We start from the raw sequence: 25,565 nt of genomic DNA on the forward strand, positions 1-25,565 counted from the left end.
ATTGCTCATTTATCTCTCCTAAATATATCAAGGAATCTCAATACCTATTTTTCAAGCTTCTAGATTCTACTAATTCAAATACAATTTCATTTCATGTGACGAGGGAAATTTTAGTTGGCTTTTTATGTACTCCATATTTCAAAAATTCAACTTAGAGAGGGAAAAGAACTTTGAATGATTGGGCAAACCTTTAGAAAATTCATCAAAATGTTCTTACTTTTGTTTTTTTCAAGTGTAAGTAGTTATATTGGTAGAAATAATATACAACAAATTTAACGTAAATAAATAAGTGAAATCTGAAAAAAATTATAGAAATTATTTTTGATTTATCTTTGATAAATACTTTTAAAAAATTTAAATTTGAAATCAACGATATAAACAAGAATACCAAGCAATATATTGGTCGAAATACTACCCACAAAATGGTCCCAAAAGGAGTTGGAGAAGAGACACTTGGATTTTTGTAGTGGCATGAATATTTAATTAAAAAAAAAAAACTAACCAAACCAACATACTATAAATATATATAACATGGTGTCAGTTGATTGCTCAACCAAATTTCAAATAAAAAAAAATCGAAAAGAAAAAGAGTAACATTTAAAATTATTATGACCTTTTATTAAATACCATATATAAATATCCAATAGGATTAAGTAGCAAGTCATTTTCAATCCACCTTAAAGATCTGGTGTCGTCGCGTATAATACAATTGTTTAAAATTTGACCCATGAATAAGGTGGGAAAAGGATTTTAAAAAATAATGGTGGGGGTCTTTTGATTGGCGGGATAAAAGTCACATAATAATTTTTGAAATAAAATACAAAATATTAAGATTTTCATATACAATATGGTGAAAATGTTTGAAATTGAATTGGAGATTTAATTTCCAATGTATACAAGTTATAACAGAAAAACGTAATGTTGTGTCTGCTCAGATACAAATGAAATCGACAATCTTCAGTTTAAACAAAGTATAAAGAGGCTACAAAAAAAAAAAAGAAAAATTTCTAAGATACATTCCATACAGCTGAAAAATAGTGAAGTTTCGTGCAATATCAAAAAAAAAAAAACTATAATAACAAGCTCTGAACATAGGATGAAGCATGAATTAACAGTTCAAACCTGGAAACTCAAGCTAATTAATAAGAGCAAAAATATAAGACGTGTACCAAAAACAAAATTACAGGGGATATAAATAAAGGGAGATGGGATAAGTAGCAAACTTATCAACTCTTGAGCAAAGTCTCGACGGCTTCAAAGAAGAGAGGAGCCATTTCAGGGCTTGGAGTTTTGATGGCACATTTGACACCAGGGGTTCCGATAACTGCTGTAAGTTCGATCAAGAAAGGGATTCCTCGGGGGATCTTGGCAGAAAGATACAACACCTCTTGGTTAGCATGTTTGCGCTTAGCTATAAAGAACATGTTTGATGCAGCTAGACGATCAAGGGTTGTTTCAACGCTATTGATAACAGATGCTGGGAAGTCCCTTGATACCTCATTTGAATCAGGAAGTGATTTCCAAGTCTGGTAAAGAAGCAAAAAAGATACAAGGTTAAGCACCCACCCAACTTGCTTACGTGGTTGTCAAAACAATCGGCAATGCAATAAACTAATGCAGATAGAATAAAAGAGGCTGATACTTTTTAACTGATCACTCTGAGGTGAAAAAATCAAAGCCGAAACTCACACATACAATGCCATCAATCCCAATCAATCAATACCTCAACACCAAATAACAGTCAATACATAGATCTAGATAAAAATTCAACAATGTATGTTACCTCAAGAAAAGTGGAGCGCTCCATCCTCCCATCCTCCGTAAAAAGTACATGGAAATAGATTTTATCATTGAAATACCATACTGGCTGTTGGTTATTTTTAATCGCAACCTGTAAAAGGGTATTTGCAGGGCCAGGGGAAATGTTCTGGAACAAAACCATCGGCAAGAGAGTGCTTGCAGATGTCCCAGGTAGCAATTGAGGAACCTATTGAGCACAAGACGTCAAAGTAAACAATCAAAGAGAAGTCAAATTCACAGAAGGGTCTATAATCAGATCTTCCTCTTATACTGGATAATAACATAAATACTTTCTAAAAAGACTGCAGATGGAAGTGGCATATAATACTCACTTGGAGTTGTCCACCGGCAGCAAGACCAAATGTGTTTTTATTAAACTGAATCATGAAGCCATCAAGAGGAACCTGTGAATTGTTCTCAAACATCATGCTGTAAAATACCTGCCCGTCTCTCCGTATCAGTTGGGCACTGATTTGTAAACCTTGACCACTAGATGCTGGCAATACGACAGGTAACGGAGGGCTGCAGTAGAAGTCAGTTCTCTGTAAGTGTTTTCACGATGATATCTCAAAAAAGTTTGAAAAATGTCAAACTAACAGGAGCGCAGATCCTTTTGACAAAAAAGAAATGAAGCAGAATTCCTTTTTGCATATATAAATTTAGATTCAGTATTGCAAGAATTCAGCTTTTAATCATTATATTTGTGACCTTCAAAGAGATTGCGAGAACATTCTTTATAGTACTATTGCAGACAAACTGTACATACCCAGCTGGGCTTGCAGGCTGATCAACTGACACAATAGCACTACCGCTGTTATCCATGCCAAGGTCAAGTAAATCAGGCAGCGCTGCAGGTGCAGCTGGTTGCCTTGATGCAGGATGCTGAGGATTAGCTGAACTAGCTGGCGGTGACGCACCACTATCTGCAACACGAGCAGGAGAATCGGAATAGCTCTGTTCACCTGCCTCCGGATAATCTTCCTCTTCAGTTTTCTGAGTGGTCTTCACACGAGTGACAAATGCTTCTGGAGGCTTATGATAGACAGAGGATAAAGTAGCAATGTTGGAAAGAAGTTCATCAAGGAGAGAAGGATCAAGTTGGTTTGAATCATCACTAATCACGGGCTTTTCAGCTAGCACAACATCTTTAGCTGCCTGCAATATACAAAGGAGATTGCAATAACTAGACATCCAGAGATCAACTTAATCCCAGAACTATGTACATACTCATAAACATATCTAGCAGCAGCCAGCAAAGAATAAAGAAGCCACGGGGAAATATGATGAATTATATCAACTATCACCCGAAAGACAGCAAGTCTTTCTTTAAATTGAAGGTAGAGCTTCCATACTGAAGAAATTAGAAAGGTTCATCAGACAGCCCAAAGAAAAGTGAAGCATTTGCTTGGCGTACCTCAGGATCAGTTGAGAGAAGACGCCAATAAATGTATGCACGATCTCGCAAGTCTGGATTGTCAGTCTCCACAGTGGCATTATTTAAAACCACCTATGAGCATTGAGCAAGGACATAAGTAGAGTATCAGCTTTATTAAAAAAAATTAAACAAATTAATAAACAAAAAGATGCTGGTCACTTTTTTGTGCTTTACACTTTTAAAAACATTTTTTCAAGATACATTACTTTTTACACTCATTACTCTACATTTAGAAATTCAACATGTCATCCTATTTTTTAGTTATGGTCTATATAGACGGAGCATATCAAAGTTCCTACATAGAGAGGATAATTTATCAAGTTTTTTGGTCTTAATAAGAAGGCTGAGTGAAATGGAAGTACAAAATTGAAGAACTTATTGACTAGAAAGCTAGATTGGATTCTTTCCTATTATTGATAAGCAGAATGCAACTTGACATATTGCATAATATTACACGGGATCACTTGATGATATGGCAACAAGAAGTACCTGGATCATTTGTTGTGGTCCTTCAGTTGGCTTCTTGAGGAAGAGTTTGACTGTTGCTGTCAGCAACTGCAATTGCACTTGGGGAGGTTCCTCAGGGAAACTCTCCAAAAAGCTTTCAAGGAGCTCATCTGCATTATCAATTCTTTCAGCATACTCACCGATAATCCAGATCATTGATGCCTGTCAACAAAGAGACAGAGGCAGTTAACAAAATCTGTGAACAGATTGTAGACCCAACAACTTCCCGGAGCCAGCTCCTAGAAAGATCTTATCTTACCTTTGCCTCTGGCTCATCTAGCGTGTCCAAACTCTCGCAAAGAGTAGCAATTATGGACTCATAGCTGAAAAAGAAAGCCAGAACCAAACAATAAATAAAAGACCAGAACTCAACTTTAGCATATTAGACTTCGACGAAACTTACGTGTTAGGATATCTTCTGAAAATGTCCTTAATTACTATAATAGCTTCTTGAACAACATAGTTTACTTTTATCTTGATCAATTCAAGCAGGACACTGATACAGCGTTCCGCTGCCCTCTCTAATTTGATGGCACAGCGGCCAATAGCACGGACAGCTTTTCTGACAAAGTCAACGTCTACTTCAGTAGCATATTCTTTGAACTCCAATAGCACCTAAAAACATATAAACCACACTTAATGATGCAACACGCAAGAACCTATATCAGAGGAACTGAACTGAATCAAAAGCACAGAGGATTTACCTGGTCTATGTTTCTGTCTGAAGCAAGTTTTATCATAATTTCTAACTTCTCCATTTTCACATATATAGGATCATTATACTTGCAAAAGAATACCTAGCAACAGAACAATATTAGAAGCAAATCTTAGTTGTCCTTTTAGTTACAGATAGGTCCAACAGTGCTAAGGAAATAGAGGTTTTGTTGCCAATCTTGCAAGTGCCAGGCAACACCACAAAAAATACCTTGATTTCATGTGCAAGAATTGTCGGACGCTTTTGTACAATGAGGTTTATGTTCCTTAACGCAACATACTGAATTTCAGGCTCTGCTGAAAGCAACGTTACAAGAGGAGGAGCCATCTTTTTACAAAGGTTTCGAACTACATCAGTGCTGGTGATGAGTTCCATCTGTTGGAGTATCATCTGCAACGCCAGATAATAACTATTGATGAAATGTCTAATTTGGCAATGCTAATCATGCAGAAGCATAATTTTTTAAAAAAGTTTGTGAAAAAGGAAGGAAACAATCCAACCTTTACAGCTGAAAGAACAACAGCACAATTTGCATGCTGTAATCGTGGAGTGACTCGCTCCACTATGTTTTCAGCTTCACGAGCATCAGCTGCTTTGTACTTTGACAGAGCATCCAGTATAAACACTTGACCCCACCTATATCCAGAGATAATTATCACACTAATAAACAAAGGAGCAAAGCACTAACAACTTCTAACAAAAAGATTTAAAAGCATATTAAGATGAGGTAATAGAAAACAATCCATAAAGTAGCATCTCGTAGACAACAAAGCAAATCAAACAATAACATGAAGAAAATGTATTGTCCTGTGGCATGCCAACTAATGTTTACAAGTTAGATGATTTGCCAAACCCTAGCACATTTTACATTGACAAAGGTAGCAGCATTAGTATTGGACAGGCTTACTCAGTGCATTCATTCAGAGCAGTTAGAAGCTTTGAAAGTGTATGGCTGGTGATCTCAAAGATGGGCCTGCTACTGCTTTCTTGAATTTCTGCAAGAGCCGCAACAGCATTTGCAACAACCATCGGATTATTGTCAGATATTAAGTCCTTGAGAGCATCCAAAAAGCCCCTATCTTCCACAAGTTCGGCATTTATGTCATAGAGCTTAGCAACACAGATAGCTGCTGTCTTACGAACATAAGGATCATCATCCTGATGGAAAGAGTGCAGAGTATATTGTTTAGTTAGAAAACATAATGCACTGTTATGTTCCATACCATCTTCAATCAATCAAGAAGATCCAACTTCAAAACTAGGAGCAGGTAGGGAAAGAGAGGCTTGTGAATTCACCTTTAGGCAACGTTGGAGGGGATCACATAAATACTCGGTGATCTTGTCAACACGAATGCATCCCATAGTCCGTACAGCCAAAGCACGAATTAAAGGATTTGGGTCTTGCGAATCCTGCAAAAAGTGCAAAATACAGCATGTCATTAAAAAAATATCAGAAGAAACATGCTAGCGCAGCAAGGAAACCAATTCAAAATTATTAAGAAGAAACATCTGTACGATCAGGAAGTATTATGTTTCTGCAAACCAAATTGTTACCATGCAATGCTCCATCAACTAGAGAGAGATGACAAATGGGAAATTTTTTTAAATTGTACCCAAAATATGATATGTAAATGCAAATAATTTGAACATTCAACTAAAAACCATAAAAAAAAGGGTAAAGTAACTAATGAGCTTTTTTATAACCAGAAGTAGCTGAAGACCTTTATAAACCCCTTTTGAATCCCTTATAAAATCCACATGGATATACACAACTCAAAGGAACCAAATTAACTAAACACATATGTTTAAAACTCTAATACGCTAGGAATCGCAGGTACTAGGTTGTGCAGTGCAGTTATACTCAAGTCAAATCCAAACTGCACAGGTTGGACAACAGCTAATACCATGTTGGACAGCCCAAAAAGTTCTTACTTCTTTATTGCTTCCTTGATAGTCAGACTGCTGCAAGACATTATGTCCTACTCGGATTGGAAAAGCTTTTCGTTGTGAAAGAGGCAGGGATAAACAGGTCCTTTAAGCAAGGAAAAGGAATTGTTCTAGTCCCAAGAATCATGCGTGTGAAGAGCTGGAGAGACAATCTGGGACCAACGTTCTGATCTTCGCACATGTGGCATTACGTGAAGACTTCGATCCGTTTTAACTTTGCTTGACAGAGTTATCTACTAATTGTGTTGTGGGAAGTATTAGACGTCAGTAGATCAGGTGATCTTCCCCTAGACTGGTATGAACAATACTGTTGTCCAGAGAACACAAAAGAAGGGGAAAAAATACTATAATACAGAACCTCTCGTTCATTCATCATATCTTTATTTAACTGCCTTTATTTCAACCTATCTTAAATTGAAAGGACTGAGTTCATTACTTATGAAGAAACATAAGTTACATGATGATTCATTATCTGGGAGATCGTAGAAAAACCTTCATCTCGGCCAAGGCTTACACAAGGTCCAAGATCTCTTCTCAGTAGATTATAATTATACAATGAGTTGCCTTTTTAGAAACAAATTAAACAATTGTAGTCTTAAATGTTCCATCTCCCACTCTTTTGTTTAACAATTTTCCATGCCTTTGGGTTTCTGTCCAATTACTAGGCATCACTACCAGCAATACAATAAAGCAGAGAAACTAATAAGAATTTCTGATAAAGAAAAGGGGTACTAATTGAAGAGCGGAGAACTTTATGGTCTATGGAAAAACAAAAATGGTATACACAGGGGTTGGATCAGATTGGAAAGCCCCTTCGATCTCAATTCTCAGTAAAGACCGGGTAAAGGAGTACCATGGACATTCAAGATTCATTGTATTACATCACTCAAAAGAAATAGAAATATTACTGAATACTTCTCTATTTATAATTAAAGCTGAAGCTTTTATTGTCGTACGCTCATACCCATACAGGTGAAGATTGACATATAAAGAACAAATCAGCACGTAATAAGAAGAATAAAACCACAAACATTTATATAAGACAAATGATTAAAGACGAGTTTCATCACGGGAATACCTTCACAAACGTATTTACGGCAAGAATAGCAAGATCAGGCTGGCTTTTAGCATAATTGATTAGATACAAGTATACAAGCTTCTTCAACTCCAAATTCTCTGTTTGCATGCAATTAACAACATCTGTGAACAGTGAAGAAACATCTTTCCCAACGGTCATAGCAGCAATGACCTTTTTGACAGCATCTTTTCTCTTGTCCTGCATTCCATACAGATATATAAGCAGCTACGAAATTTCCAAAATAATACGGGATGGCAAGGCTGCAAAGAAAAGCCTCGTGACTTGAAACACAACTTAGCCATGATTGAATGATGTTATAATTCAATTCAGTAAAATTTAAGAACAAAAATGTTGAGTTCATTGTTATAGCAACAACTTTTCAACTAAATATGTCTACAATGACCAGAATCAACCAGTTTTAAAAATGATAAGTACACATATAAAAAGAGAGAGAAGTTATATTTCATCAAATATGCAGACAATCTAGTTTCTACGAACACTTCAATGAAAAAGTAGTGTTTTCAACCAAACCCATAAAGATCGTGCCAATAATGGAACTGCATTCTGATGTCCACAAATTTCTAACAACCGAACAGCTTAAATAGTGTCCGGTAACAATTTCAGTTACACCCCAGTTTACAAGCATCCTACAGAATATATATAGTAATTTCAATAGGATTCAAATCATAAAATCTATTCTATTCAATCAGAACTACTGATGAATGAGTACTATTCACTTCGATACAGATTTGACAAGCATCTAAACTAAATACATTATCAATAAGACAGTGAAACCAAATATAAAATCACTCATAACTTATTCAACTGAATCAAACCGCCTAAATTATTGATATCAACCACACAAATGAAGATTCACCAAACTCCTTAACAAAGCGAATTTCAACCATAAGTAATCCCTCTTCCACCCAATAAGATTTACTATCACCAATTTCATAAACATCACGCTGAAAATGCAGTAATTTAAACGGTCATTAAAACTAAATACAAACCCTGATTAAGCATAATTCACATATGAGATCACTCCAACAAATGAAAACTTGTGAGACTCTTTCAAGATATTATACAAACTGAATATCATTCCCTATTAAGCATAGTTCTCCGATTTCACAAACTACTCTTTTCGATAATCATTTCAGTGACGTCCCCTATTCCATAAGCATCACAGAGAGAATGCAGTAAATTCCAGTATCCCTAAAAATCAAACATAAAAATTTGAGACACTGAATATGCATAAATTCACATCTAAAAATTGTTGAGATCAACCAAGCAAATGGAGACTTGTGAGGCTCCTTCACCTAATCAAATCGTGAAACTACATGCAAATCCTGATTAAACATGACTCCCCGGTTTCAATAGCTATACCATTCCATGAAGGTCCAATAACTTCCCCAATTTCATAAACATACCACGGAAATGCTGTATATTTCAATATGACCTCAAAACTAAACATAAATTCACATTCAGAAAATCAAATATAGATCAAACCAAACAAGCGAGGACTGGTGAGACTTCCAGCACAAATCAAATGCGTAAACTAGCCAGATCTGACCACGGCTATCTCAAATCACCATTCAAAATGACAAAGTAAATTCATAGATTTCATTAAATCGGATCAATGCTAAGCTCATAAATCTAGAAAACTCGAGTTTCTTCGCAGGCTCGATATGAATGGAATTAACTTCAATAGGAGAGTTTTGGTTACCTTGTACTGAGAATTGAGTTCTTCTTTGAGCTCAGGGATTTCTCCCTTCTTCGTAGTAGAGAAGTACTTTGAATCGTGACCGCTCATTTCTTTGATCGGAATCGGACAGTCGGTGAAGCTGCCGGTGGAGAGAACACAGCAGAGAAAGAGGAAAAAAACTGAAACGGAATGGTTGTCGTCAAAATTAAAAGCAGGAAAATGTGGTATTGAACCGGTGGCTAAATCAAACCGGTTGTAAACCGGGGGAACTTTCTATGCCCGAGTCAATAACAAAAGACATTTTTTTTATATTTATAAAAAAAATAAAATCTTCTTCCTTGTTTTCTTTTTTAATAATAAAATCTTTATTTACATTATATATTATGTTTGCATATAAGAAGTTTTTTAGTGAATTAGAAAATTTTTTCAATGCAATGTAATCTTATTGGTTTGTTAATAAAGAGTTATTTTTAGCCTTTCCTTTATAAAAATGTTAGAGAAGTTTATTTTAATGTTTTTTTAATATATTTACACTATATTTTATTAATTTCATACTTAAGTTATTATAAATTTAATGAACGTATGAAGTTGTGTCTATTTGCCCTTAAAATGAAGGTCATAGTATGATGTTCATTTTAAGGGCAAATAAGTGAGTTTGATAGAAACATATTAACATTGATTAGAATATATTAATAATACTTGTATTAGTTATATATACCTATGCTAAAATTATTTCTTATAAAATATTATAAATAAAAGAATAAGAAAAAGAAGTTATTACGAAAAATATAAAATAAAGAAGATAAAAAATAACATACCTTCGCTCCCTTCCGCAACTAGCTTTTCTAACAAAATAATATCACATCACATTTCTTTTATCTAACTTTGTTTTATATTATATTATAATTTTTTTAATTATGTTTTAAAAGTCTGAGCATTTCAATATTAACTCTTTTGTAAATCTATTTTGATTATATTTTATGTTGAAATAATATACTACTCCTTTTAATTGAAAAGAAATAAAACTTAAATCATCGAATAAGATGCAATTTTTCATATTAGAAAAATAACAACTTCAAACATGTCCAAAGTTGGACTACCAAGTTTAACTTTACATACAAATCACTTATATCAAAAGTTAATAATGCGTTTGTATTGAAAAAAAAAATTTAAATTTCTTAAATTTGTTAATTTGATATAGTTTTATAATGAATATAATTTTATAAATATTTATATCAAAAGTTAATAATGCATTTGTATTGAAAAAAAAATTTAAATTTCTTAAATTTGTAAATTTGATATAGTTTTATAATGAATATAATTTTATAAATATTTATGAAGTTTAATTTTCGAAGTAAAAAGATTAGTTATAAATATAAGAAAATAGTACCAAATAACTTTTTCAATTATTTTGAATATTTCTCATAAACACTATTGCACTTTTTTTTTTTGACATATTCATCTAAATTATTTTTTTTAAATTTTTTTGCACAAATAAATAGGTAGTTTCCAAACAGGCCTTATTGTTTATTGGGCTTAAGCTTATTCTCACTTTTTTTTTTCTTTTTAATTTCCACTTTCCAATATTTTCTTTTCGAAGTCATTCTATTCTCCCCGTCAAGCAGCAAAACCCTCCCATTTGCTTCAACTCCGCCGGACTTGTCTCCACCGCCGTACGCCGCGGTTGCGATTCTACGCCGGTGACTTCTCAACTACCGGTGATTGTTTTTATTGAACTTGCAAGTATCTAGCTTTGTCTCAAAAACTAGCAGGCTTTGGCCATTATGAATAATTTTGTTCAAAAAACTTGTGGACTCTGTTCGCGGAGATGATTTTACTGACTTATAAGCTAAATTAGTGTAAGGATTAATGATAATGGTTTAAACGGTTTTGGGAGAAAATTTTGCTCTTCGCTGAGCTTCAATACGGTTTTTTTGAGTATCTTCATAAATGAGGTGTTAAAAGTTGTTCTACTATGTTTTATGTCATTTATTTATCATCCGAACTTCAATTCGTGGTTTGTATTTAACTATTTTCAGCTTTCAGCGTTTGCAATCTTACCTTGTTCGGGTTAGTTTTGTAGCTTGAACTTCTAATCTTACCTTGTTCTGGTTAGTTTTGTAGCTTTAACTTCTATTATAATCGGCGCATATTCAACATAAATGATTATAAGAATAATTTTTTTTGTTTTAATGTTATTAGAGTTTATACTTTGCTTTAGGGTGATTAGAGTACCCTTAATCACACCCCAAAATGTATAAATAACGATATGTTTATATTCGAAACAGTTGGCACCCAAACCTCAAAATCCTGTATCGAATACAATGAACATTACCAGTGGAATTCGAGAAGTCCCCGCGCTAGTTTGAGTACAATGAGCATTATCTAAAGTTATCATTAGCCTGAGATTAAGAAAAGAAGAAACTTGAAGTATTATCCATAGCCGTTGGCAGAATCCCTTGGAATTTGATGTTGGCCTCTGTGATGCTCCTACATTATTTATTATCACCATATTTTTGTTGTCTTCCACTTTTCCTAGTTTCCTTTATCCCTGCCTTCTACCCTTGATACGGTCTTAATTATTTTACATTGAGCCTGATAGAAGACGTTACTTCACTGATTTAGCAGTCATCTTGAATGGATATTGATTCAAAGGTACCAGAGGAGGCTGGGAGTTCGATGCAAGTTGACAGTAAGGTAAACATTCTTAATTTGGATTACTTTTACAATTCTTCAGATTACGGAAGCTAAGCCTTAACTAATATTCTCCTTTTTCGTCTCGATTGTCTGGTTATAGGTCCAGGAGAAGGATGATATCTCTAACTCGATGCAAAATCTTAATATCGAGGGATCATCCTTCACTTTCAAGAAAAAGCCTATCATCATTATAGTGGTTGGGATGGCTGGTAAAGTCCTATTTGTTTTTGTTAAGTATTCACATGTATACCATTTTTAAGATACTAGCTTTTTCACAAGCTGTTTGTTGTGATTTATGTTTTATTTGAAGACTTGATATAACACTTGTTTTTATTGACGTCTAGGTAGTGGAAAAACTACGTTTCTCCATCGACTTGTTTGCCACACAATGGCGTCCAATCTCAGGGGTTATGTTTTGAACCTTGATCCTGCTGTCTTGACCCTTCCATTTGGTGCAAATATTGATATTAGAGACACTGTTCGATACAAGGAAGTCATGAAGCAATACAATCTTGGGCCAAATGGAGGAATTCTTACTTCACTAAACCTGTTTGCCACGAAATTTGATGAGGTTAGTCTGATATGATCTGGTTTTCTTTTATTAAATGGGATTTGAACTCACTTTTCCTTTTTGTTTCGACTAAATACATAACTAGCCCCATAAACTTTGCACAAGTTGTTAGATAGACACTTAGGCATCACAGTGTGTTACTCATGATCTGGAAACCTTGCTTTGTGACTTTTGTTTTTCTTCTGAACAACAGTTTGACTGCCCAGATGCTAGTAACCTCTTAGTAACTGAATAGTGATGCTTCTCGAAAGTTACTGAAACATTGCATCATAGTCTTTGCTGCTTTAAGATCTCTCAAGCACCATTCATTCATCTAACCCCTGTTGAACTTCTTCTATGTTTGTTACTTTGATGCTCTTGGATGATGCCTGGGCATTTTATTTATCAAATTCAATCTCTTAAAGAACACAAATTTCGTATTTTCTGGCACAAGACTCCGTAGTTTTTAAGATGTAGGGTTGGAAAGATGTCAAAGCAATAAAATCTAAATCTGATGTTTGCTTGCTTTTCCTTTGCAGTATTTGTTTATTTCACCAATTTTAGGGTAGCGAAGGTTTACATGCATTATATTTCTGTAGCTCTGTTGAGACAACCACCTCTTCTACCTATTTGCAGGTGATATCAGTTATTGAAAAACGAGCTGACCAGTTGGACTATGTTCTCGTGGACACTCCTGGACAGATTGAGATATTCACTTGGTCTGCTTCTGGTGCAATTATCACTGAAGCTTTTGCATCTACTTTTCCCACTGTGGTGACATATGTAGTTGATACACCACGATCTGAAAGTCCTGCTACTTTTATGAGCAATATGCTGTATGCTTGTAGCATCCTCTACAAAACAAGGTTGCCGCTGGTATTGGCTTTCAACAAGACGGATGTGGCTAATCATGAATTTGCTTTGGAGGTAGCAGAATAAATTCTGATATTCCTCTATTTTTTCTTGATAAGGGCAGGGAGTTGGGAGGAAGACAAAGGGCTGTCTGTCTCCACTATTACTCATGTTAAGTTTGCTATGAAAATTATTCCCTTTGTGCACCTAATATAAACCAATGAGGACGTTAAAGAAATAATCTCTAGGTGAATCAGAAGCTATTTCCCTTTACTATAATAATTGATATTGGAACCAAGAGATTATTATAGTGACAGTTTAAAACTATTCCTGTTATTGCTGTATCTGCTTGCTAAGTAGTTTAAACCAATGAGTCATCGTGTAGAGCTTTGATTATGATTGTTGTTTTGCAATTGTGTGTTTGTTATTAATCATAGAAGCCATGATTGATCTTTTGAGCTTGTCACATATTCTACTTGCAGCACAACAATATAATGCCTTATAACAATTAAAAGATGTGTGTTTATGTGTGTGTGTGCATGTGTTAGGAGAGGGACGGAAAGGGAGGGGGGACGTACGGGTGTTTGTAGTCGAGCGTAGAATTAAATTCTCACTGTTGGATTCTTCAGCCTTCTTTGCTTTTACTTACATTGGCTGCTTTTCTGGAATTGTGATGGTACTGCTAATGCAGTGGATGAAAGATTTTGAGGTGTTTCATGCGGCATTAGATGCAGACAATACTTACACATCAACTCTGACTCGGAGCCTCTCTCTTGCACTTGAGGAGTTCTACAAGAATCTAAGATCAGTTGGAGTCTCTGCAGTTTCAGGTGCTGGGATGGATGCCTTTTTCAAGGCAATTGAAGCCAGTGCTGAAGAGTATATGGAAACTTACAAGTATTACAGTAACTGAAACTTAGTGTTAATACTTCTTGAAATACCACTGATAATTGGACATGCTAAAAAACTGTCATGTCCACTTTCTTATTATTGCAAACTTTTCTTTGTAGGGCTGACTTGGACAAGAGACGGGAGGAGAAGCAGCTATTAGAGGAAACACGCAGAAGAGAAAATATGGAAAAGCTGAGGAAAGATATGGAGAAAACCGGAGGTGAAACTGTAGTATTGAGCACCGGTTTGAAGGATGTAAAAGGGAAGAACAAGGGTATGATGGATGACGAGGATGAAGAAGAAGAGGAAGAGGACATCAAGGTATTTAGTGACGATGAAGATACCATAGACGAGGATGAAGATGAAGATGCTGGCTTTCCAATCTGAGCCTGTACATGGTGTCCTTTTAAGAAAATTTACTATGTATAGGACTGATCAAAACGTGCTAAACCCGAAATAAGGAACAGAAAATTGGTTTTACTTTCTTTGAATGTGAATCTGGGCACTGGTTGCATCTCATTTTGGTAGTTCAAGAATTAGGTGATGTGACTTTTTCTGCTTTTTATTTACAGATTTTGATTGTTTAACTGATTTATCTTTCATATTTATGATGACAATTTACCAGATTGGGTGTGTTTGGCACAAAGCAAAATGTTTTCAAGTTACTCTCATAAATTTTGATGTTTGCTTGGGAGGAGAATACGTAGTATTTTTCAGGAACATTGTTTCTAATATTTCGTTTGCAAAAGTAATTTGTTATCATTCCAAGAAAATAGTTTTTTGGGAAATTTAGACGAGCTCGATGATTATATGCTTATTCTTACACCTTAATCATTGATCTTTGTATCCTTCCTTTTTGGTCTATCTGCTTATCCTTTTACCTTAATCATTAACCTTCATATCCTTCTCATATTTTGGGTCGCTCACCTAATTTAGGCACTCCACCCTATTTATCCAAAATGTTTCTGTTTAAAATTTCGTCTCTCTTGATATGTTTTCATGTCAATATTCTCATTTTTGCTACTTTCATCTTTTAGATGCGTGAGTTTTTGATTGACCAGTACTTCATTCCATTAACATAATTTGTCCGACTACCAATTTGTAAAATTTGTTGTATAGCCTTAGTGAAAACATTCTCTTCTTCTCACACAGATACCAATACGAACTAAACCAATCTCCTCCTCTCATCGAAAATGTCTCCCACAATTCAAGAGACGTTATTCTCCAAAAATTAGAGTAAAATGTTTTCTTAAAGGAAAATATTTTTCCATAATAACCTTTATTTCTTAAAATAAATAATTTTTTTGTGTTACCATACTAATCTTTTGAGGGTGTAACTGTAACTCTTTTATAGATCAGGGGTTACAATGCCAATACCCAAAACTTCCCCTTCCGATAAATACGTATTTCTGTAGAGCAACCAGAATTAGTAAGTATTTGCCGATTTGCCTCAAAACCGCCATTCGAAGAGACTGATAAACAAACCGAAAGAGAGAACAGAGAAACTCTCAAAGCTCAAATTTGGGATTCAATAAACAGACTTTGCATCATCTCATAAATGGGTCATCACGGACACGGTATTTTCTTCATTCAAAAAAAGAACAAAAAAATCCCCCAAAATTTGTAAAAAAAATTGATGGGATTATGAATTTGTTAGTATTTGGAATGAAATGAACAAGTAGGAAGTAAATTTGGTTTGATTGGTACTTGTTTGTTTGATTGATTTATATATTTGTATAACTTTTGTATGTGTAGTTTGTTGAATATTGTTATTGTATTCAGGTGATAAAAGTCGACCCAGCAAGAAGATCAAGTTTGCTTCTAAGGTATTTTGATTCCCCAGCTAGTGTAATATGTTATTTGGTGTTATATTGATATATAAATTGATAAAAACTATATTTTTATGAAATTTGTATTTGTGGTGATGAAGGAGGAGTATCGGGCTTCAACTGCTGATGATGATCACTACTACCCTGAAGAAGGCGGTGATGATTTTCATGATGGTATTAATCTATATCTTTGTGTGTTAGGTGGATCCAGATTAATATAAAGCCTCATATAGAAGAAAAAAAAAACTATTACGCCCTACTTGACACAAGTTTAAGGAAGTTTAGCTTCCGTTTCAGTTCTGTTTGTCTGGTTTTTTACTTGAAATGAAGTTTAAGAAAATAAAGAAGAGTTTTGAATCTTGTGTATCAAAATGCTTTTTAATCTTGTTGATTTAAACATGCCACGTGGAAAGTGTTAAAGAGTTGCCAAAAGGGAAATGTGCCTTCTTTTTTTTGGAAGGGACTAATAAGGAAAATAAGACTAATAAATTGAAATGGACAGAGTATGTACTATCGACTATCATCACCACCCTTTACAATTATACTAGGTAATGCTTTTATATGATAAATTTGTGTTGTGTTTAAACTTGATTGATGTAGAAAAGTTTGAATCTGTTGTAAAATAGGTGAGAGGGAAGGGAAGAAGATGGATTTCACTAAACTGGAACTCAAACCCGATCATGGCAATCGTCCATTGTGGGCTTGCGCAGATGGTAGAATTTTCCTTGAGACGTTCTCTCCATTATATAAGCAAGCCTATGATTTCCTCATTGCTATTGCTGAGCCTGTTTGCAGGTACCTTTTTGTTGTTGACGATCTGCAATCTATGTTCTTGTTTGTATCTGAGTGTTTTGGGTTTTAATGGAATTACTTTTATTTTGTAGGCCGGAGTCGATGCATGAGTACAACTTGACGCCTCACTCATTGTATGCAGCTGTGTCAGTTGGTCTTGAGACTGAAACTATAATAGCTGTTCTTAGCAAATTGTCAAAGACCAAGCTTCCAAAAGAGATGATTGATTTTATTCATGCTTCTACTGCTAACTACGGAAAAGTCAAGCTTGTACTTAAGAAGAATCGGTATTTTATAGAATCTCCATTTCCAGAGGCAAGATAATGAGCTACATAGTAGCAATGCTTTAATTTAACATATCTTCTCAACTATAGGGTCCAGTGAGGACTCTTCCAACTAAATTGATTCATTTGATGTGATCATCTCTAGGTTTTGAAAAGATTGCTCGCGGATGAAGCCATAGGAAAGGCTAGGATTTCTTCTGAGGTTTGTGCCCAATGTGTCATTGCTTGTTTTACAGTTTGAATTATCAAGAATTTTGTCTGCATTGTTCTGGACGTGTGAGGCAGAAACACCAAAAAACCACCATACCCCTTAACTTTGTTTTGATGCTTTGTATTTCTGTTACAAGTAAGTAGATACTACCAAGGAAATTTTATTGTCCTCTTTGGTTATCTCTGTAATAGGGGATGCATGGAAAGGATGGGTTTACTGTAAGCAAACCCGTGAATGAAATTGAAGGTGGACATGATGAATTGATAAATGAAGTGGACGTGGCTGCTGCGGCTGAAGAAAAAGAAACTCATTCATTTGAAATAGACCCTGCTCAGGTAATAAAACAATGCTTTGCAACAAGGTCTCATTTTACACTTCTGGCAGAGGTGGGAGTCACTGGTGTCAGATGCCATTGTAATATCTTGCAGTATCTTCATGAAATAAACTAACTTCTGTTTTTGTAGTATTGCGACTCCGGTTTAGTCATAAAAAAAATAGTTCCAGTTCTCCTAAATATTCTTGTTCTTTTAGCTCTTTTGGTATCCAGTTTTCTTGTCGTCAGTGTAAATTATTCATAGCTGATAAAATATCATTGTTGTTTTCACCTGCTAAGGATGTTTAGTTGTTTGTCTCCGTCTTTTTGCTGTTTCCCTAGTATGTGGTTGTCTCATTTTGGAGCTTGGATTTTGGACTAATGTATGATGTGGGGGAATTTGGATACTGTTGGTTATTACTTGAGCAACAACAGTGATAATGCTGTTAGATATTTGTTCTCTATTAATAAGAATAATTGGTACTGTGTTTCACTTTGATATTTATCTTCTTAGGGAGCTACAATTTCCCATTTATCTGCCGTATCTTGTGGTTTGAGATAAGTCATGCTAAGAAAATATGTATGCTTGCTCTAGATGGAGACATTCTCCTAGTGTTGGAACATCTTTGTGCATGCACACACAACTTTCTTTGGTCTCACTTAGAAGATGACAGCTTTCCAATTTGTATATGCACAGGTTGAAAATGTGAAGCAGCGGTGTCTACCAAATGCTTTAAATTATCCTATGATGGAGGAGTATGACTTCAGGAATGATACAGTGAGTTTTTTTCCTTCATCAGGGTGGATAGTGAGTAATTTAGCTGATGGAGAATCTTTCCTACTTTTAAAATAGGAATTAGATTCCCTTAGTTGAGAACTAGTTTGCCTAGAAGAAAAAAATTTCAATAATTAAAATATCTAAAGAGGCTTCTGTTTTTCAATTGAGATGCTAGACAGAGGAACTTGCATTGAAGAAACGACCGTAGATGTTCAATATGTATATATATATATATATTGTTGGAATAGTAGACACTGAGGGAGTAATTATTTTTTTTATTTTTTTTCAGTTTCAAAAAAACAATTACTCCTTCAGCGTCAACTTATATTACGCTCTTTACCTTTTGTCATGCTCCAAAATGTATGACACCAATTGTAGTTTGATACAACTCCGGGAATTTAAATGCATTAAGCGATTCACACTTAAAAAGTCAAATTAACATCTTAAATATCATGCTCGTCCAGACACTGCTATATAAAATGGAATGGAGGGAGTGCTTGACAATTTGACTTTTGAGTTGTTGGGTTGGCACTAGGAAGGGATGGCATGAATAGGTTGATTTAGCTAGTAACTAAAATGGCGTGGGACTAGTATTTCTCTGTGTGTTGTGAAAGCCATTGTCGGATTCGGAGAGGCCAATTAAACATTTGGTCTCGAGTATGAGAAGATTTGAGCAATAAATTATCTCACATCGTTTTACTGTCAGTTGTTGTTTGCCTATAAATTTGGAGGGTGTGTCATCAGTGACTTCTACAAATAGTTAAGTATTTCTGCTTAATGCCCACTGACCATTGCAGGTTAATCCTGATCTTGATATGGAGTTGAAGCCTCAAGCACAGCCACGACCTTATCAAGAGAAGAGTCTTAGTAAGATGTTTGGAAATGGTAAGGATACAAAGCCAAATTTTACCAAGCCTAGGACTTAAATTTTCCGATGTGTTCTTTTTTTAATTTTGTTCTCTATATGATTGTTGGTGCCCTGGTCGATGGATTTTATTTGGTAAATTTTTTCATGCTTTCTTCTATTCCTTAGTCTTCTATGTATTAATATAATATGATGGTTAAGCTTCTCTTCATTTGTTACATTTTTGGTAATGGAAGTTGGGCAACTCTTCATGCATCTTGATTATTTTCGATGGGCCCGCCTACCATGACTACTTAGAATTTCCTTTTCAGGGGAATGTAATCTCAGCTTAGATTTTGTCTATGTGAGATCCACAAAACAATAGATGGTCTCACAACTCACGTCTGCATAGCTGAGGAAGGTTGTAATTTCACGGCCAGCATATAAAGTATGATGAATCCAATTAATGCTGAACTCATGTGTGGGGATTCATAAGCTGTCTGGTTATGCTTAGATTGTATGCTGTAGTTAAATTGTATGTTGAATGCTTCAGGAATAGTCATAGTTTATTGATTGATTCATGGTACCAATTTGTGGTTGTGTAAAACCAAGTCGTAGTTGATTGATAGATTTAATGCCCTTGGCTGTGGTTAAATGGTATGTCGAATGCTTCAGGAAGAGCAAGATCTGGAATTATTGTGCTACCTTGTGGTGCCGGGAAGTCCTTAGTAGGTGTTTCTGCAGCAAGCAGAATAAAAAAGAGCTGTCTTTGTTTAGCAACAAATGCTGTGTCTGTGGATCAATGGGCTTTCCAGTTTAAGTTGTGGTCTACTATCCGAGAAGAGCAGATATGTCGTTTCACATCTGACAGCAAAGAAAGATTCCGTGGAAATGTTGGTGTGGTGGTGACGACATATAACATGGTTGCTTTTGGTGGCAAACGTTCTGAAGAATCTGAGAAGATCATTGAAGAAATAAGAAATAGAGAATGGGGTTTGCTCCTCATGGATGAGGTAAATGTTTGGTCTTGCAATGTTTCGAATTGTGTCTTTCAAATAACTATTCAGTATATGAGTTGCTTTTCGAGTTAATGCGAAATATAGTTTATTTTGAATATCATCCTTGACAGCAGGAGTGCCATATCCGTTAATGTTTATGGAAGAATGTACAAATTACAATTGTTTGTACATACGTACAGATACACAGAGATAGATGCGTGCACACACACAAACAGGCTTACTCACCGTTTCAGTTTGTGTTTTGCTTCCTTTTTAGTCTCTTTTAAAAAAGGCACCTTTCGATATTTAGTATGTTTTTAATTCCGGTAGTCCAGTTTACCTTGAGGGACACTCTCTTATAGAAATGACATGGCATGTTAATACAATAAGATGCATGGGGTATTATTGGTGTGTTCTGCACACCTTAGTTAAACCACAAGATTCCAAAGTCTTCTCGACATTCTTAAACTTCGGGCACGGTCAAGCTAAGACAAAAAATTTAATCAGAGGGATTATATTATATCTGATTTAAAGAAGCACAAAAGCTTTAGCGATTTAGCAACTCTTGTACTTAGTTGTTGCCCATAAATAATTGTCAATTTCATGTCACAAAATTCCTATTGTTTGGAAACTAATATTAATTGCTGATGTGGGAAAATCGATCTATCCTAAAATGATATATCTATATTTTTTTGAATGTTTATAATGCAACCTTTTCTTTTTCCTCTAGTGCTGGGTGATTATTATTTTTTAAAGAAGTTTGGGCTCAGTACAAGTATCTTGTGGGAAATGTATGTTGCAGAATTTTTAACAAAAGTTGATAAGGTAAAGTTTGTATGTAGTGGCATAAATACAAGGGTCTCTTTCGTGGCATTTATGCAGGTGCACGTGGTTCCTGCACATATGTTTAGAAAGGTCATTAGTATCACAAAATCGCACTGCAAACTTGGGCTTACTGGTATGTATTTCAGAAAGAGAATTTTTGCAAATTGCATTTTTATTTGGTATTTTCACAATTTAATGGACTATTTGGCTACTTGACAGCTACACTTGTCAGAGAAGACGAGAGGATTACGGATTTGAACTTTCTAATTGGTCCCAAGTTGTATGAGGCAAATTGGTTGGATTTAGTTAAAGGGGGATTTATTGCAAATGTACAATGTGCTGAGGTGTGGTGTCCTATGACGAAGGAATTCTTTGCTGAATATTTGAAAAAAGAGAATTCAAAGAAGCGACAAGTACGTAATGTTTTGAACCTGCCCCATTCTTTAATGCTTAGAATGCAACGTTTGATGACTTCACATCGACTCAATTTCCTTTAGTTGTTCATCTAGTTGATGAAAGCAGTTTGGACCTTAGAACATAAGGAGATTTCTTGTTTTATTTTTGTGACATTTTTATCAGAATGGATATCATTTTGAGGAAAAATGAGAGATCTTGTTGCTGAGAAGAACTCGTAGTTTCACTATTTACGTGATTGTGTGCAAGTGTGTGAAGTATGAAGGGTTAGTCTTTTTTTTTAAAAAAATCAGTGAATGAGCACTTTATGTAAATAGTAGAAGCACAAAGGTTGTTTAATAGTTACATCAGGATTCTTACAAGTATTTCGATATCCTTATCCAGGAACCTTCCAAAAACTATGTTCCTACCTACTGTAGTCTGACAGGTAACTGAGAAAATCTAGGAAGCTATCTACCTCAAAAACTTTCTACATGTTGCAGTAAAAGTCTATGAGAAATAAAACATGGAGCTCCCAATTTTTCTTCTTGTTGTATCTCTCCCGTACTTCTATATTTACCCATATTGTTTAAATCTAAATTTGGCAGTCTATTTATTTTTTTCCTTGCATGTGGGGATCATATGAGAGATTTCAGCGTTTTACTCAGAGAGACAGTCTCCCGTAATATCATGTAAGTGGGAGTTATATGAGAGAATTCCCCCAGGACAAGTGTCACAAGTGTGAGAACCAAATAAACTAACTAAGCACCTCAATTGCTGACCAGCATTTGCATGTTTTGGTTCTTTCTTTCTTTTTTCTTCTCACCTTTGGTAAAGCCAACCATCAAAACCCCTTTCCTGGAGGCAACAATGGTCATTTCCTAGTTTTCCTTGGTGACTGGAACTTCCAACCTCTTGATTGGGAAGTCTAGTGGTATTGTTGCTGAGTAACCTCTTTCCGTGTTCAGTTCTTAAAACATTGATCATCAGAACCCCCACAGATGAGCAAAAGGGACTGAGCTTGTCCTCAGCCAGTGGGATGGAACTTGCAATTTCTAGCTACTAATATGTTACATATATGTGGATTTTGAATTCTGTTTCTCTAATTCATGTTTGTTCGACTTCACAAGGCGACTTTTCTGTAATATTATTTTGTGTTCACCCCTTTCTGTTGGCAATTGTTACTATTTTTTTTCTCTCATATCCATGTGATGTTCCAGGCACTTTATGTGATGAACCCAAACAAGTTCAGGGCTTGTGAGTTCCTTATCCGCTTTCATGAACAGCAGCGTGGGGACAAGATCATTGTCTTCGCCGACAATCTTTTTGCACTTACCGAGTATGCAATGAAGCTTCGGAAACCTATGATCTATGGTGCTACCAGGTTTACACCAGATGTTATCTGAATATTTCACGTTGTTTTCCTAATTTAGACCATATTGCTCGGGTTCTCCGAAAAGCGTTGCCACACCTACGTATGATCCTCCAAAAATGCACTACTTTTGGACGATGCGACACGCACCTGGCAACATTTTTGCCGAGTCCGAGCAACATAGTTTAATGCTTTTTTGTTTGCTTCTCCATTTAAAAGGTTTTAAGGATAATTTTTTCTTGTTATGCAGCCATGTTGAAAGAACAAAAATTCTTGAGGCATTTAAAACTAGCAAGGAAGTTAACACCATATTCCTTTCCAAGGTATTGTGTTCAGCCGATAGTTTTTTTTGATTACTTCGCATTGATCATAGTGTGTTGATCGTTATGGACCTTGGATTGCCAAATATTGCTCACTATCTTTCTCTTTACACACACACACATATTATCCATGTGTGTGTTCTCTTCAAGATCTTTGAAAGTTTGCATCTGTGGTTGTGCTGACCATGATCTCTAATTTTTCATGCCATAATTCATTTGCTTTAGCCTCTTTCCAGATAAAAACATAATTTTCTTGCTATCTATTCACAAGTGTTAAGTTCAGAGATTTTCTTGTGTGGATGATGTGATTTCTGCTTTATTTATAGGTGGGTGATAACTCCATCGATATTCCTGAGGCGAATGTTATCATACAAATTTCGTCACACGCTGGTTCAAGAAGGCAGGAAGCTCAGCGTCTAGGGCGTATTCTCAGGGCCAAGGTGTGTGTTAGTTTTGTCGTTCATAATTGCCTCCTTGATTCGTATTTCAGTTTATTAAAAATCATAATAATTGATAAAATCTTTCTAGTGAGTTGTGCTCCAGGTAAATCCTGTATAAAAGTAACATGTTGTCATTTTGTTTTCGAAGGGCATATATATGACTAATAGGTGGCTCATGGCAGTCTTTTTCATCCTTTATCTGCTGTCATAATGGCAGACAGTTGAGTTAACCTTTTGATAAAATTAGCTATATTTGGCGGAAATTCCTCCTGATAAGTAGGAATATGCCGAGTAATATGAAATATGTACTTAGCTAACAGACTCTTCTATAAACATCTCTATACGAGAGAAAACCAAACCTCCTTCCATAGTTTTAAACATAAAAGTTAAATTTCAAATATTTAGTGCATGTCCAAATAGACTTGAATTGAAAATGTCTGCATATCTAGGAAAGAAGCACTTGTTAGTTAGTCAGAAATCCTCAATATTGCTAACTCTAACATGCACCTACTCTGTGGTATTAAGCATATCAATCATCTTTTAGTTGGTCTAATCTTTTGCGGAAGTTTATTCGGGCATAAACTTGCCAATGAGAATCGGAAGGGAATTGTAATTCTAGGAAGATACATGAGTGTAATCAATATCTGACCTCTGCGGTAATATATTCTCATAAAAGCCTCTGGGAAATATATGATTTGATATGTAGATGCTTGCAACCTTTTTACCCCAAATCATTATCTCATTGTTGGGTTAACAGGGAAAGCATCAAGATAGGATGGCAGGAGGTAAAGAGGAGTATAATGCATTCTTTTACTCTCTCGTGTCAACAGATACCCAGGTGCAGAATCCTTTTCTGATGATATCTGATGTCTTCTTATACGCTATTTGGAAACAACATTTTAATAGTATACGGTTTTACAAGCAATTCTCAATTGCAGGAAATGTATTACTCAACCAAAAGACAGCAGTTCTTGATCGATCAAGGTTATAGCTTTAAGGTAGCGCCTCTTGACAAAAGTCATTCTTTTCCTCTGGATACAGCAATCACTCATAATTTCTCTTCTGACCTGTTCTTGTATTAGGTGATCACAAGTTTACCACCTTCTGATTCTGGGTCCGAGTTGTCTTACCATCGTCTTGATGAACAGCTTCAACTTCTTGGAAAGGTCCTTACTGAGTTTCTTTTTTTCCGCACTTCACTTAAAAAGATGTTGCGCCTGATTCACCCACTCCTTACTTTCTCCTATAGGTACTGAGTGCTGGCGATGATGCAGTAGGTTTGGAGCAACTAGATGAAGATGCAGATGACGTAGCTCTTCAAAAAGCCCGTCGCTATGTGGGTTCTATGAGTGCCATGTCAGGAGCTAAAGGGATGGTTTATATGGAGTACAAGTATGATTCAGATAGTTAAATGCAAATTTCGACATAAAAAGTGAATTTTTCTCGTCGCTAACAAATAGTTTGTCTAAAATATGCAGCTCTGGAAAGAAGGGGCTTATCAAAAACAAGCCTAAAGATCCAACCAAGAGACATCAATTATTCAAGAAACGATTTGGTTGATTCAACCCTAAAGTTGTACAAATATCTCTCTTTAGTGTTGTGTATCGTCTACAAAATTTTCTAGTAAGATTTTCAGCTTGCTTAGTTGTTTTTGTTATTTTATACAATGGTTTATATATTGTAAGGTAAATCAAAACCAGTGTGATTCATTAAGCAATTATCCCAACACGAGTTTTCTTTGCAGCGTAAATTCAAATTAATTAAATTGAGACTTCAAAATTGGTACTAAAATGTCAAATGAAAAAGAATAAGTTTATTGTTACAAATAATATAATGATATATTGAAATATTCAACATCGTGTTGAAGTGTATAATCTAATAAATGTAAAATCTAGGTTAATATTAGTACAAAATTAAGTAAAGTTGAATCATGATGGTTGTCGAAGTTAAAATAAGTTCTCGAAGTTGAAATAAGTTAAGATTATAAATTAT

At 35.2% G+C, this 25,565-nt stretch overlaps 3 protein-coding genes across 9 annotated transcripts; 2 read left to right on the forward strand and 1 right to left on the reverse strand.

The window, feature by feature from the left end:
* Window positions 1-1,004: 1,004 nt before the first annotated feature.
* LOC101252011 (beta-adaptin-like protein C) lies at window positions 1,005-9,479 on the reverse strand. The gene is made up of 15 exons (XM_004245536.5): window positions 9,206-9,479; window positions 7,483-7,680; window positions 5,754-5,867; window positions 5,365-5,615; window positions 4,958-5,093; window positions 4,668-4,847; window positions 4,447-4,539; window positions 4,146-4,357; window positions 4,002-4,065; window positions 3,725-3,904; window positions 3,215-3,307; window positions 2,567-2,955; window positions 2,133-2,322; window positions 1,784-1,987; window positions 1,005-1,526 (listed from the first exon to the last, which is right to left on the reverse strand). The coding sequence occupies exons 1-15, from the start codon at window positions 9,290-9,292 to the stop codon at window positions 1,227-1,229; spliced, it is 2,691 nt and encodes an 896-aa protein (XP_004245584.1). The 5' UTR covers window positions 9,293-9,479; the 3' UTR covers window positions 1,005-1,226.
* Window positions 9,480-10,674: 1,195 nt separating this feature from the next.
* On the forward strand, window positions 10,675-14,798 carry LOC101251705 (GPN-loop GTPase QQT2). Of its 7 annotated transcripts, none has more exons than XM_004245535.5 (7): window positions 10,675-10,902; window positions 11,810-11,881; window positions 11,982-12,090; window positions 12,226-12,452; window positions 13,068-13,358; window positions 13,975-14,180; window positions 14,294-14,798. In XM_004245535.5, exons 2-7 carry the CDS (start codon window positions 11,822-11,824, stop codon window positions 14,559-14,561), a joined length of 1,161 nt encoding a protein of 386 aa, XP_004245583.2. In that variant the 5' UTR covers window positions 10,675-10,902; window positions 11,810-11,821; the 3' UTR covers window positions 14,562-14,798. The 7 variants fall into 7 exon arrangements, with proteins under 7 accessions (XP_004245583.2, XP_010325389.2, XP_010325392.2 ...); XM_010327087.4 differs by having other exon boundaries at window positions 10,707-10,902; window positions 11,813-11,881; XM_010327090.4 differs by having other exon boundaries at window positions 10,711-10,884; window positions 11,813-11,881.
* A 212-nt stretch (window positions 14,799-15,010) lies between these two features.
* On the forward strand, window positions 15,011-25,299 carry LOC101251406 (general transcription and DNA repair factor IIH helicase/translocase subunit XPB1). Its single transcript, XM_004245534.4, has 20 exons — window positions 15,011-15,751; window positions 15,957-16,000; window positions 16,105-16,177; window positions 16,630-16,798; window positions 16,888-17,110; window positions 17,225-17,281; window positions 17,482-17,625; window positions 18,301-18,381; window positions 19,179-19,266; window positions 19,901-20,238; window positions 21,106-21,181; window positions 21,268-21,461; window positions 22,662-22,825; window positions 23,064-23,136; window positions 23,460-23,573; window positions 24,331-24,411; window positions 24,512-24,571; window positions 24,656-24,739; window positions 24,823-24,965; window positions 25,052-25,299. Exons 1-20 carry the CDS (start codon window positions 15,733-15,735, stop codon window positions 25,131-25,133), a joined length of 2,307 nt encoding a protein of 768 aa, XP_004245582.2. The 5' UTR covers window positions 15,011-15,732; the 3' UTR covers window positions 25,134-25,299.
* Window positions 25,300-25,565: the final 266 nt, after the last annotated feature.

The sequence above is a fragment of the Solanum lycopersicum genome, chromosome 8 (genome assembly GCF_036512215.1).
Source record: "Solanum lycopersicum chromosome 8, SLM_r2.1".
Taxonomy (NCBI): Eukaryota; Viridiplantae; Streptophyta; class Magnoliopsida; order Solanales; family Solanaceae; genus Solanum; species Solanum lycopersicum.